The sequence below is a fragment of the Hippocampus comes genome, unplaced genomic scaffold, assembly GCF_001891065.2.
Source record: "Hippocampus comes isolate QL1 unplaced genomic scaffold, H_comes_QL1_v1.1 scaffold172, whole genome shotgun sequence".
Classification (NCBI taxonomy): Eukaryota; Metazoa; Chordata; class Actinopteri; order Syngnathiformes; family Syngnathidae; genus Hippocampus; species Hippocampus comes.
This window is the reverse complement of record NW_017805072.1, coordinates 620,874-634,205: the sequence shown is the minus strand read 5'-3', so window position 1 is coordinate 634,205 and position 13,332 is coordinate 620,874. Positions and strand designations below refer to the sequence as shown.

The 13,332-nt window shown below is 40.7% G+C and overlaps 1 protein-coding gene across 3 annotated transcripts in view; it reads right to left on the bottom strand.

The window, feature by feature from the left end:
- LOC109512757 (protein FAM102B) overlaps positions 1 to 8,671 on the bottom strand; it is a 26,843-nt gene extending 18,172 nt beyond the window's left edge. For 2 of the 3 annotated variants that reach the window (XM_019864742.1, XM_019864743.1), the window contains exons 1-3: positions 8,412 to 8,671; positions 1,828 to 1,948; positions 1,155 to 1,184 (exon numbers count right to left, since the gene is read on the bottom strand). In XM_019864742.1, coding sequence (XP_019720301.1) covers positions 1,155 to 1,184; positions 1,828 to 1,948; positions 8,412 to 8,557 — 297 coding nt within the window. In that variant the 5' untranslated portion in view covers positions 8,558 to 8,671. Of the gene's footprint in view, positions 1 to 1,154; positions 1,185 to 1,827; positions 1,949 to 8,406 lie in introns of all 3 variants that reach the window. The other variant, XM_019864744.1, reaches the window with a different exon arrangement.
- Positions 8,672 to 13,332: the final 4,661 nt, after the last annotated feature.

Below are 13,332 nucleotides of genomic sequence, written 5' to 3'. Positions count from 1 at the left end.
GGAAGAAGTAGCGACGGAGAGGGAAGTCTGGGCTTCCCCGCTAAAGCTGCTGCCCCCACGACCCGGCCCCGGATAAGCGGTAGAAGATGGATGGATGGATGGATGCTGACAAATCCCAAATTACAGTGTGTGGTTGTTTTTGTTTTTGACAAAGCTCAATTATTAGACATTCAGTCTGCAAATGTACATGTAAAATTCACCACATATATTTTGGGGGGGGGGCAATATAAATAAGAAACCACTGAACTAAAATGAAGTGAATGCACAATTGTGCACACCCTCTTTTAAATGGAAATAGGACTGTGTTTGGAACTAATCAACACACCTATTAGCATCTTGCTTTGTGACTGCTTTTTTTTTCTTAAGACATAACATAACAAAGTTAAGAAGATAAATTTTATATACTGGTACTTATAAAATATAGTAATACAATGGTTTGTTCTTGTTCTGGATTATGAACAACTTATTGAATGTATTCAAGAAATGCAGTATACATAATGAATATGAGTCATTTGATATAAAAAGTAGAGAGAACAATTATATATATACAAACCGAAAGGTGTATCAATAGATAAGTATAGTACACAAAAGGGTAAAAGTATTTGATGATATGTAGATTTCTTCATTTTCTTTGGTATTGGAAATGATCAATACACATTATTGCACAACAAGGGGTAGGACTAGATAAGTTGTATACTTCTCCCTACTCCTTTGAACATATAACTGTGATGATGTTTGTATTACTTACTTTTATTTTCCTTTCATAATTTTTGTTTGCATTTTGTCATCTGTTATTGTATGTTTTATATATGTTCAATAAACAAACAAACAAACAAACAAACAAACAAACAAACAAACAAACAAACAAACAAACAAACAAACAAACAAACAAACAAACAAACAAACAAACAAACAAACAAACAAACAAACAAACAAACAAACAAACAAACAAACAAACAAACAAACAAACAAACAAACAAACAAACAAACAAACAAACAAACAAACAAACAAACAAACAAACGAGAACCATTTTTGCATGCCGATCACCCAAAGCAGACAGGTGGGTCCAAAGGTTCAATAAGTGCCATGCTGATACATTCTCTCACAAAAATAGGGAATAATATACATAAAGCGAAAGAAGTATTGGTTTTACCTTTGCATATGCTTTCCCGCCCTTCAGCTCCTACACAAACAGAAACATATATTTCAAATATGTTCATGTTGTGTCCACATAGATACAGCTGCTGTCTCAGAAAGTATATTTTATATAGAGCTATAAATTTTCATCATCACAGGTCTTGCAAAGTACAAGTACACTTAGAGAGAGAAAATGTGGCTCAACTCATGTTTTGGAATGAGTTAAACATTAGTTCCACTCAAGAGCCACATTTTCCCAAACAATCGAGCTGACTTGTTTTCCACAGACTCGGCTTCATGCTACTCTGCTGATAAGCATGGGCGTGATGCAATGAACCAATGACGCAATGAAAAGTAATAAAAAGATCACAATGACTCATGCCTACATTGCAATGTGTATTAGTTAAAACAACAACAAAAACTCCATCTGAAGTCTCCATTGCTGTTAGCGGTCCAATTCATCAGTCAGCTACATAACAATGAAGTAAATTGTGCAATAACTAGGGATGGGCATTTGACAAAAACAATTCTTGATCAAGGTCTGTATTGAACAATGACAAAAACAGCGATGTTGAAGTGATTTGCCAATGTCTACTGTACGAGTCCATATGTGGTGTTCCATAAATGAAAAGTGATCACAAACACCATTTAAAAATGAGAGAGCAGCTATGCCTCCATTCATAATATACCTTTCGGACTGATACACGACACACACAGGGGTCCAGTACACCAGTCCCAACGTTGGCACTCATTTTACAGGGGAAAGAGAACCTCTTCCTCCATCGCACACTATTGGCCTGGACTGCCTCCCTTTAAGAGAAAACCACAAAGATGTAAATTATTGAGTCAAATTCGGAGTAGAAGTTAATTGCGTATTATTCCTTTCTATGACTATTCCCTATACTATTCTTCGATTTTATATACCATACATAGGGAGAACATAAAAACACAGGAAGGCCAGAGCCGAGAGTAGAACCCTGAACCGCAGAACTGTGAAGCAGGCATGCTAAATGATGTATGTTTGTAATTAATATTCAATAGCATAGTTAAATGAGAAAGTACGGAAATTGCTCTTTCTTGCAATGTTTAAGATCCATCCATCCATTTTTGCGCTTATCCGGGAAAGCCAAGACTTCCCTATTTCTGGTCATTTTTTCCATTTCTTCCCAGGTGTGATGCCCGCAACACCTCATTGAAAGCATCCAGGAGGCACCCTAACCAGGTGGCCAAGCCACTTCATCTGGGTCCTCTTGATGTGGAAAATGCAGTGGCTCGACTCCAAGTCCCTCCCGGATGACAGATCTTCTCATCCCATTTCTTAGGGGGGAAACTAATTTCGGCCGGTGAAGGGTGGATCGACCAGTAAATTGATGAGGACTGCATCACTTCAGGCACGACACCTATCCAACTGACAAACTCCCGCTCCATTCTTTCTTCACTCATCAACAACATGGTTGAACTCCTCCAATTGGGGCAGGATCTCATCGCTAACCTTGAGGGGGAAATGCTAATATGAAACACTGTAGAAAAATCTTGCAAGATTGACTCTCTACTTGGGTCGTTTAGTGTTTAAGATTGCATGTTTGCCTTGTGAGTACCTTCCCAGGACCCAGGAGTTCTCCTACATTCCAAAAATGTGCATTTCAGGTTCACTCAGGAGTTGAAATTTCCCATAGATGTGAATTCCTTGTGGAGGCTCTCAGTCGTACAGGAACATTTTTTCGTAGAAAGGGTTCTGTCAGTCGTCATCTGTACCTGTGGGTAAAAAACAAAAAACAAAAAAGGACGTTTCGCTTCTCTCACAGAAGCTTCGTCAGCGGTAGACAACTCTGAAGTCTCCGTGAAGACTCCGGGAAGTTGCTCTGCGCTAAAAAGCTGAGCGTGGCCTGTTTGAGGACTGGGTGGGGATGGTTAGTCACGCCCCTATGGTGAAGAGGCCCATTGGTTTCTAAATTCCCTATCGTTGGGTCTTGATTAGGCCTATTGTTTGGGCTAGGGCTGAATAAATACTTTCAGTTAGCCTGATCAGCATGTCTATGTCCCTTGCTGGTCAACAAGTTATTGTAAATAGGAGACAGGTGAAGGAGGTATCAGATTTAACCTGTCTCCTGGTGAAGGAGGTATCAGATTTAACCTGTCTCCTATTTACAATAACTTGTTGACCAGCAAGGGACATAGACATGCTGATCAGGCTAACTGAAAGTAGCTATTCAGCCCTAGCCCAAACAATAGGCCTAATCAAGACCCAACGATAGGGAATTTAGAAACCAATGGGCCTCTTCACCATAGGGGCGTGACTAACCATCCCCACCCAGTCCTCAAACAGGCCACGCTCAGCTTTTTAGCGCAGAGCAACTTCCCGGAGTCTTCACGGAGACTTCAGGGTTGTCTACCGCTGACGAAGCTTCTGTGAGAGAAGCGAAACGTCCTTTTTTGTTTTTTACCCAAAGGTACAGATGACGACTGACAGAACCCTTTCTACCATAGATGTGAATATGAGTATGAATGTTTGTCGAATGATCAGTCCAGGGTGTTCCCCAATTCCTGCCCCAACTAAACTAATACAGAGTCCAGCTTCCATGAAGACCTGAACAGGACGAAAGACAGGAAAATGGATGGATGTCTGTATCAATGAAAACACCAATTACCAAAAGTATCCACTGCGTTAAAAGACAAACATTTTCTACTGTTGCATTGACATGAGCGTCTGCTTCCCTGAATTCATGACATCTGAACTGCTAAGGTGGAACTTGATATAATTTGAATCTCACTATTATGTCACCACACGTCTGAAGTCACAGTCTAAAATGACCAGATTATGCTAACATGCAGCTTTTGTACTTATCACAAAAAGAGATTCACTCTGCATCATTTGCATAATCATCCTTGTAATCATATTTACTGGTCACTATATTTTGCTTGATGTCTCTACGCATCATTTGAACGGTTCTCGTTGTTCAGTACTACGACACTAATGCTGTATTTACATTCCTAAAAGGCTGAACTGGGTGTAAGTGCTGACTCCTAAATGTTCTTTTTCTTTGAACTGCTTGTTGCTGAAACTCTAGTGTGGCTCAAACTACAGGAGACAAATTCATTGTGTGTTTTTTTTACATACCTGGTCAATAAAGACAATACTTATTCTGAGATAAGCTAATTATTTACCATTTGATATTCATGCCTTGATTAATCATAGAGTCGATTGAAGAGGACTGCAAGAAATGCTTTTTCAACCAACGACCGGGGGTTAAACAGGGAACAATGTGTAGCCAACTCTCTGTCAATAGATGAGAAAGAAAACCTGTGGTGAAAGAAAACGGTCTGCATGTGTGGGCAGCAAGCTGATACCCGGCATGGCTTCTCTCACATGCAACTTTGCCCACGCACCACACTGAATCCCTTCTGTCAGTTTACAGTATTCGGATCCATTCATTTTCGACTAACTGCATAGTGTTGGCCATTCACAGTGAATGGGAGAAATGAGACATAGGTTTACATGTAAAACTTATTAAAAGCAAACATAAAGGCTCACGTTGGAAATTGGAAGGCTGCTTTTACATGAAATAAAAAGCAGCAGATGTACGAGTGTTTATTCCAAGGATGATAAATGTGACAGAGTCACAGAGAGAACTCCCAGCCAGCTGGACACTGTGTGCTTGGGGAATTCAGGCTTGTTAACATGTACATGCTGCAGCTCACAACACTTCTTGGCACGCTGGAATCCAATGTTCAGTGTGCGTAAGCTTGGTTTTGAGGTTGGCCAAGACATCTTTGTATACAAATATATTGAATAGTTTGCTTCTCTTTTTCTTTTTCCATTTGCAGCTTTGTTGATTAAAAGAAAATGCTAATTTGACAAATCGGATTGGAAGTGCATGTGTACATATTCCAAAGATCAGATGTGTCAACACTGTTTTAGAGCAGAGCTAAAAAGCAGTTTCTCAGAAACAAGCCACACCAGAAGAAACTAAAAGTTCATAAACCGACCATCTGAGCTTCCTTTAAATCCATCCAACAAATGTGTAAAGAAACCTGGTTTGATGATCCAGCTCATCAGACTGCAAAGTGCTGAAGAAGTCAGTAACATAGCATATGTATAAGGAGTTTGCGTTGCCCAGTAAAATATGTCGCCAAATAAGGCTCAGATACCAATGTACTTTTTGCTTTTTAGTTGTCAGTTTCAAATTTATGGCCGAACCAGGTTTTTCATACAAATAATTACTGAGGTTGGATGATGATGAAGTTTGTTCGCATCTCTCACATCCTTGTTTTGAACCAATCCCGCATCATTTGGTCGTGCCACTGGCCACCACAAAATCCTGAAAAGACAATGATGCTTGCTTCATTATCTAGCTGTTTTAAACTACACAGCATATATAAAAGTAAACATTACAGCTTTGCATATCTCTACCTACAGTGATGTATTGGTCTGCGATTGGCTGGCGACCAGTACTCTGCCTCTCGCCCAAAGACAGCGGGGATAGATTCCAGCATGCCTGGGGCCCTAGTGAGGATATGTGATGAACTAGTTCAGTGTGTTAAGTGAGTGGCCCTTTCCTCTTTATGTGGCCCTTGAAAGAAAAAGCTTGGACACCGCTGGGTTAAATGCAGAAGCTAACACTTTTAATGAACGTTACGATGAATTACTCAGGGTGTTATTTTTAACCACTCTTAATATCAAACCTATGACTTGAATTTACATGATACTAATTTACTTTTCACAGGATTATAGGTTACACGTTCATAGAGAGTTTTATTTTTGAAAAGCTCATGAAAATAAATTTGTACAAGATTGTAAATTAGTCCACACGTTGCTCACACTGATGGGCTTGCCATCTCTGGAAGAAAAATATGTCTTTCAAACAAAACACAACAGGATGGCAACCAAGTTCAGATTGGAAGCACAAACTCGAAAACAGCTGTTGAGGAAAATGATCATATCTGGCTTTTTGGGCAATGTGCCTCAGCATTGTGGACACAGTCTAGTCTCTATTGCTGGAGATGAGAACACGTGCTCGCTTGGAATTAAAAATATCGGTATTATGCTAATGTTAGATGGTTGTTTGCATTTGAGCTGATCCACTGTTTAGTTGTTGGAGGTGTCATTTTTAGCAAAAGACATATTTTATTGTTTCATCCACCCGATTATCACTTCACTGAAGTTCTGTTAGCTGTGGCTCGCAGCGTGAGGCCGTTCGTCAAACACGGTGTCATGTCTGTGTACCAGAGGTCCCAAATGTACTATAGTCAATGAAACCAAGGTTGAACTCTTTAGCCTTCTCAGCACCAAACCCTTAAGTTGTCAGAAGAGCAAAGAACCCCCTCAACTGATTGCAATATTGTTGTACAGCAGGCTGACATCAAATGAGTCATCAAAATCCCCAAATCGTCTGAGTCATTTCTGCCAGTATACAAATTTAGCAAAAGCAATACCCACGAGATGCTGTCAGCCTGGCTCTTGATATCAATGTCTTTCTCTCATTACGGGTAACGGTGTGCCAGAGAGGAGAGTAAGAGTGGCCAACTACAACAGCTCCCAGGCCTCCCTTTAAATCTTGTACAAATACTCTACAAAACACATACTACACTTGGAAGATATTGAACCCACATTTGTTCTTGATCACTGGCAATGCCCCTGTTGTCTGACAAGGGTTAGATTCCTCTGCATCATGCTGTCCAGATACTGTGCAAGAAATTATGGCAGTGCAATCTGATTTGATGCCTAATAAGTTCCACTCTCTTCTATTGGTGCCATGACAACCTGATATACAGTATCTGTAAATGGCAATGGTATGAGACACACCATAAAAAAAGGTTCGTTTTGTTGTTGAATCGTTTTATTTAATGATTATTAGCATTCAACAAATAATAATGGTACAGTATTAACAATTAAAACAGACTCTTGGCAAAGTATGGCCCGGCCACATCCGCCCTGCCCCCAGTGTCTGATCGGCCCCCCCAGTGACCATGATGTCATTGTAAAACATAAAATATTTGGTGGGATTTTTTTAAGTTGAGCTTTTTTTAAATTTTTATTATTTTATGTGCACACGGGTGGACGCTAGTACAAGCCAGGTCATGAGAAAAAGCTATGACTTGTGCCTGAAGTGCTGCCGACTTAGCAACGTTTTGCCCACAGTATTTAGATTATTTGGATGTATAATGTAATTGTGAAGCATTCTGAATTGCATTTTTTTGTATAAAAAGAGCTGTACAAATGGTTTGTTTGATTGTTTGATTGATTGATGCTAATACCATTCTTATTTCCTGCACAGTGGAGGGAAGAGGGCCAAGATTCGATCTGATAATACTGTACAGAAATTTCCATTTACTGTACGTACAGGCTGGCGGCACGGTGGTCGACCGGTTAGCACATCCACCTTTCAGTACACAGGTGCGGGGTTCGATTCTGACTCTGACCTTCCTGTGTGGATTTCCAAAAACATGCATGGCAGGTTGAATGGACGTTCTAATTTGTCCCAAGGGGGGATTGGGAGCGCGGATGGTTGTTCGTCTATATGTGCCCTGCGTTTGGCTGGCAACCAGTTGAGTAATAATATTATGCTTCCCACTTATCTATATATTTGGGAGTCCTAAGTTGGAACGGGTAATTTGAGTTGGTAGTTGGTGCACAAAATTAATGAAATAATTGTTAAAGTGTAAAGATCATTTTAATGTCCCCTGATAATTTTCTTTAAAATATATATTTCCTAATTTTCATAATACATGCCATTTCTACACAGTAGTAATTTATTTAAACAAGATTATGATTTTACGAAATACATAAAATATAATATCGACAAAGTTGAGGTTCGCATGTTGGTTTCACCCGTGGTAAGTGTTCCAGTTTTTCATGTGACCCCCTTGCAAAATTAATTGCCCACCTCTGAATTAAACCATGAGGTTATTATGTTACTTTTGGTATGTGGTGTACAAAATGAACGAATATTTCCTGTGTGCAACAATAAAAAACTAAAAAAATTAATTATTGTCATATTAAATTTGCTCTGGTTAGTTTTGCTGCAGTTTGGCAGCCAGGAGAGGGTTGACCTGTCAACATTTTACATCGCACTTACATAACCTTTACCAACATCTTCGTGATGGTTACTGACTTAAGCCTCGCGGTTTAAGGTGCATTTCGAAAGGAAACCGCTTCGTTTAGACTGCCAGACGAGTTGGTATTGTTAGCCTTTGAGCTAATTGGGACAAGTCGATGTGGTGTAAATAATCGTATATTTAGCGCTCTAAAGCAGAATTACGCCAAATACCTCACCTCGAAGACTCCTCGGAGAATCCGCCGTCCAGGAGTCTGACTTTACAGAAGATGACTCCATTGACAAATGGAACAGACGAGAGCTCGTCCAGCTCAAAATCCACTTTAAATTTGAATTTCTTCTTTTTCATCATCATTAAATCCATACACGGGCTCGACAGTGTTGAGACGGTTGTTTAATGTTGCCTGCCGTCCATTGTGGGGAGCCAACCAACGTACATGTATTCTGGGAGGATGGGGAAGCTGCAGAGACAGGGGGCTAAACGTTGCACACCAAGCGCTTCCCATTGACCTTCAAAATAAAATACTTCAAATTGGCTACGCGTGCGGTCATCTATCGTGCGGTCATATCATATTTTTAACTGAATACTATATTCATATAAATGTTGGTCGGGTTGACAATTAATGCACATCGAATCTTTTTAGAATATATTTAATACAGTAAAAGTATATGATGTCCGGAAAGACTGCACATGCCTTACAGAAAAAGCTGAAATTCACTTTTGTTCACAGATGATTGATTTTCAGCGCTGAATGGTTGAACGTGTGTGCGCGCTCGCGCTTGCGCGCACACAGCAGAGAGCAGCGGACCATTGATCGTTGAGGCAAGCTTCACTCGAGTGGCGTCGCTACATATATTTTGTAAAATGAATTTGTCAAAATGCAATGCTTAGAGCTAAAATGAGCATCACAATATTATTAAAGTACACTGTACTGTAGATAATACAGTACACACATACAAAAACAGCAGTGGACTGATAAAATTGCTTAATGTACCCCAGAGATAATATTTTAAAATAGCTTTAAGACACACACACACACACACACACACACACACACACACACACACACACACACACACACACACACACGCGCACACAAATGGCATTCTTTCTCTATTAAACGTTGGCACCGTGTACACTTTAGCTATTTCGACGAACTTTAAAAATTAGAGGAGAAAAAAAACATATAAAACATTCATTGAACTTATTCAGAAGGCAGCGAATTTACTCAGCAATACTAAAATAATAATTGATTGAGGCTTGCTCCACTTTAATTTAATTAGTCACTGAGTTTACAATCCAGTATTTTGTCCACATTCAGAGTCAGACATTCCGACTCTGAATGTTACTTTCCTCTTCGATACAGCCGTTGCTATCGGGACCTCCAACAATCCGTTTCTACCAACGTACATGTAGTTACAACAGAACAACAGCAGATGACAGTGTTTACCCAATTTAGCTCGAGTTAAAAAAAATTTAACTCCTGTATGTCACACAAAAGGCGACACGGTCGGCGACTGGTGAGCAGGTCGGGCTTACAATGCAGAGGTGTGGGTTTCGATTCCGGCTCTGGCCTTGTTAGTATGTTTTCACCGTGCCTGCCTGGGTTTTCTCCGGGTACTCCGTTTTCCTACCCCATTCCAAAAACATGCATAGCAAGTTGATTGGGCACTCCAAAGTGTGATTGTGAGGGTGAATGGTTGTTTGTCTACGTGTGCCTTGCAATCGGCCAGCAACCAGTTCAGGGTGTACCCCGCCCGAAGACAGCTGGGATAGACTCCAGTTAGATATGAATGGATGGATGTTACATAGATAGATGGATAGATGGATAGATAGATAGATAGATAGATAGATAGATAGATAGATAGATAGATAGATAGATAGATAGATAGATAGATAGATAGATAGATAGATAGATAGATAGATAGATAGATAGATAGATAGATAGATAGATAGATAGATAGATAGATACTATATTTTGGACGTGAAGCTCCACTCGTGCCTTTATTTTGTTGACAAGTGACGAAACGGTGTGCATCCTGCCGTCGATCATATTGATAAGAGAAGCCCGTCAGGTCACTCTGTCTCTCCCTGGTGGTTCGTGAGGGCAACAGCTCCCCAAAAGACAAAAATTAAAAACAGCTGTACTGTGCAGTAATTGTGTAATCCCCACCGCTGATGTGTTGTCGTTCTCAATAGTATGGTCACATAGCAGCTTATTGCAGAAGAAGACACATTTGTGGGGTATGTGGAGGAGAGCATGTGGCAACTGTGCACATGAAGGCATGGTGAAAGATGTGAATTATGGAGGGGACCAGAGTGTCAATCTGACTGTGTGAAGTGAGGAAAAAGGCAACATTAGTCATACAGCAAGTCAAAATGAAAGAAAAACAGGCAACGAAGATGGTGCGAGAAAACCAACCATTCCTTTAGACTCCCCGCCCCGCATCCCTCGAACAGATCCCGACAATTACACAATTTGAGTAGCAGCCTTGGCCTATATATAACAAGGACCAGCTGTCAAATTCCTGCCTGTGAGTCACAAAGCTAAAACAATGCACTCAATGGTTTACAAAAATGCCAGCTAAATCTTGCGATTCCCTGGCCTATATTAGCAGATCTACCCCCGAGTTCTGGGGTTCGAATCTCTGTGTGCTGTTTGCATGTTTTCCCTGTATTTGCCCCCCTCATTCCATGCATGTTAGGTTATGTGAAGATGAAGAAAAATTGTGTGGGTGACCAGACCAGGGTGTAACCCGTCGCTCACCAAATGTCAGCTGAGATAGGGCCCAGCTCACATGAGGACACGCGTTGGAGAAAATGAAGGGTTGGATCAATAGAACTGTGATGACTGGCGAGCAGTCCAGAGTGGACCCCAACCCAATTCTTATCCATAAATAGATAGTTGGATTAAACCCAATGATGACAGGCGGTACAGTATACAATATGGATGAATGGGTGGATGAAAAGAGCAGTACACAGACAGTTGCATTCCACTTCGGTTTAAGAGAAACTGGAGTAGTTCACACTAAATTCTTGCCTCTTTGGCAGCTGTTATATGTTTATTTATGATGAGACTGTGGCATAATTATAAACATATTATGACAATTTTAAAATCAAATGACTAAAATTGGCATTTTACCTTGCCTAATACTGTGCAGTGATTCCCACAATGACTGTGCTGCTCCTCATTAGTGTGCCATGAGAGATCATCAGGTGTGAAGCGGGAAAACATGAAATTTCACTTTATTTAGCCCCCAAAATACAAAGTATATCATCATTAATTTGTGTAGCAGTGGTTCTTAACCTGGGTTCGATCGAACCTCTGCCATGGAGGTTAAGACACACCTGACTCAAGATGTCAATTAGTTATGACACGGTCGCTTGGCCATCACTGGCTGCAGATGATCACATTACATTGCTTGTCCAATCAGTGCTGCGGGAAATTTAGTTCGGTCAGTAGTCAAGTTTGGGAAACACTAATGAATACAAAGGAAGGAGATAAAAGTGACAATGGACCCAACATCATCATCATTCTCTGCCCGTTCTCCAAGGTCGGGTAGCAGGGGCAGCAGCTCAAGCAGGGAAGCCCAGACTTTCCTCTCACAAAGCCACTTCGACAAGCTCCTCCTGGGGGACTCTGTGGTGCTCCCAAACCAGTGCTCCAATTTGTCCTGGGTCATCCTCTGGGCCTCTCCTCCTGGGGGACTCTGTGGTGCTCCCAAACCAGCCGGGAGGCATAGTCTCTCCAATTTGTCCTGGGTCATCCTCTGGGCCCCGTTACATTGGCACACCTCACCAGTGAGGTGTCCAGATGTCCAGATGGCATCCTAACAAGATGCCCAAACCACCTTATCTGGCTCCTCTCAATGCATAGGAGCAATGACTTGACTCGGAGCACCTCCCGAATGACCAAGCTTCTCACCTTATCACTAAAGGAGAGCCTGGAAACCCTGTGGCGGAAACTCTTTCAGCCGCTTTTATCCAGGATCTTATTATTTCTGTCACACCACAGCTTGTGACCATAGGTGAGGGTAGTAACATACCTGTAGATCCTCCCTGTGGCTGCATGGATTTCCTGAGGGTACTCCGGTACCCTCCTACATTCCAAAAACATGCATGGCACGTTAATGGAACACTCTTCAATTGTCCTTAGGTGTGAGTGTGAGCGCGGATGGTTGTTCATCTATGTGTGCCCTGTGAGTGACTGGCAACCAGTTTAGGGTGTCCCTCGCCTACTGCCTGAGGACAGCTGGGATAGGCTCCAGCACGCCTCGCAACCCTGGTGAGGATAAGCGGATCAGAAAATGGATGGATGGATGGATGGAGAATTGTTGATACGTTGAAAATCCTTTCCAAGGTGAATTGAATGAGCTGAATATTTGAATTTCAAAAAGGAACAATGTGACTGTTGAATGTATCATTGGGAATAAATATGTGAATTGAATGAGTTGAATGTTTTGAATTTTAAAGGCAATGTTGTGAATCTATGTTGAACACCTCACCGCGAATGGATGGGGAATATTTCATGGGATTTTGAATGGTGAAAACTTCACATTTTGGTATGTTGAAAATTGGTCTGGAGACCAACTGAATAAGCTGTATGTTTGAATTTCAAAAAGGGATGGTATGAATGTTGAATGTGTCATTTGGAATGAATCTTTTTTTTAAAAAAAAAAATTGGGGGGGGGCGGTAATGGTGAAAACTTCACATTTTGGTATGTTGAAAATTGGTCTGTATTATGAAACTGAATAAGCTGTATGTTTGAATTTCAAAATGGGATGGTATGAATGTTGAATGTGTCATTTGGAATGAATCTTTTTTTTAAAAAAAAAAATTGGGGGGGGGCGGTAATGGTGAAAATGTTTAATTTTTGGTCAATGGGAATTTTTGGCAGGTTGAAAGTCGCTCCTCAGGTGAATTGGATGAGGTCAATAGTTTGAACAAAATGTGAACGATGTGAATCTGCTATGTTCAATGTGTCATTATTAGGAAAGAATGAGGAATATTTGTGTGCGTATGTGTGATTTTTTTGAATCTGTTGAAATGTATTTGGGTTACATTGAATGAGGTGAATGTTTTGAATTTCAAATGGCAATTATTAATTGTATTGCCTTCAGCCTTCACACATCTAATG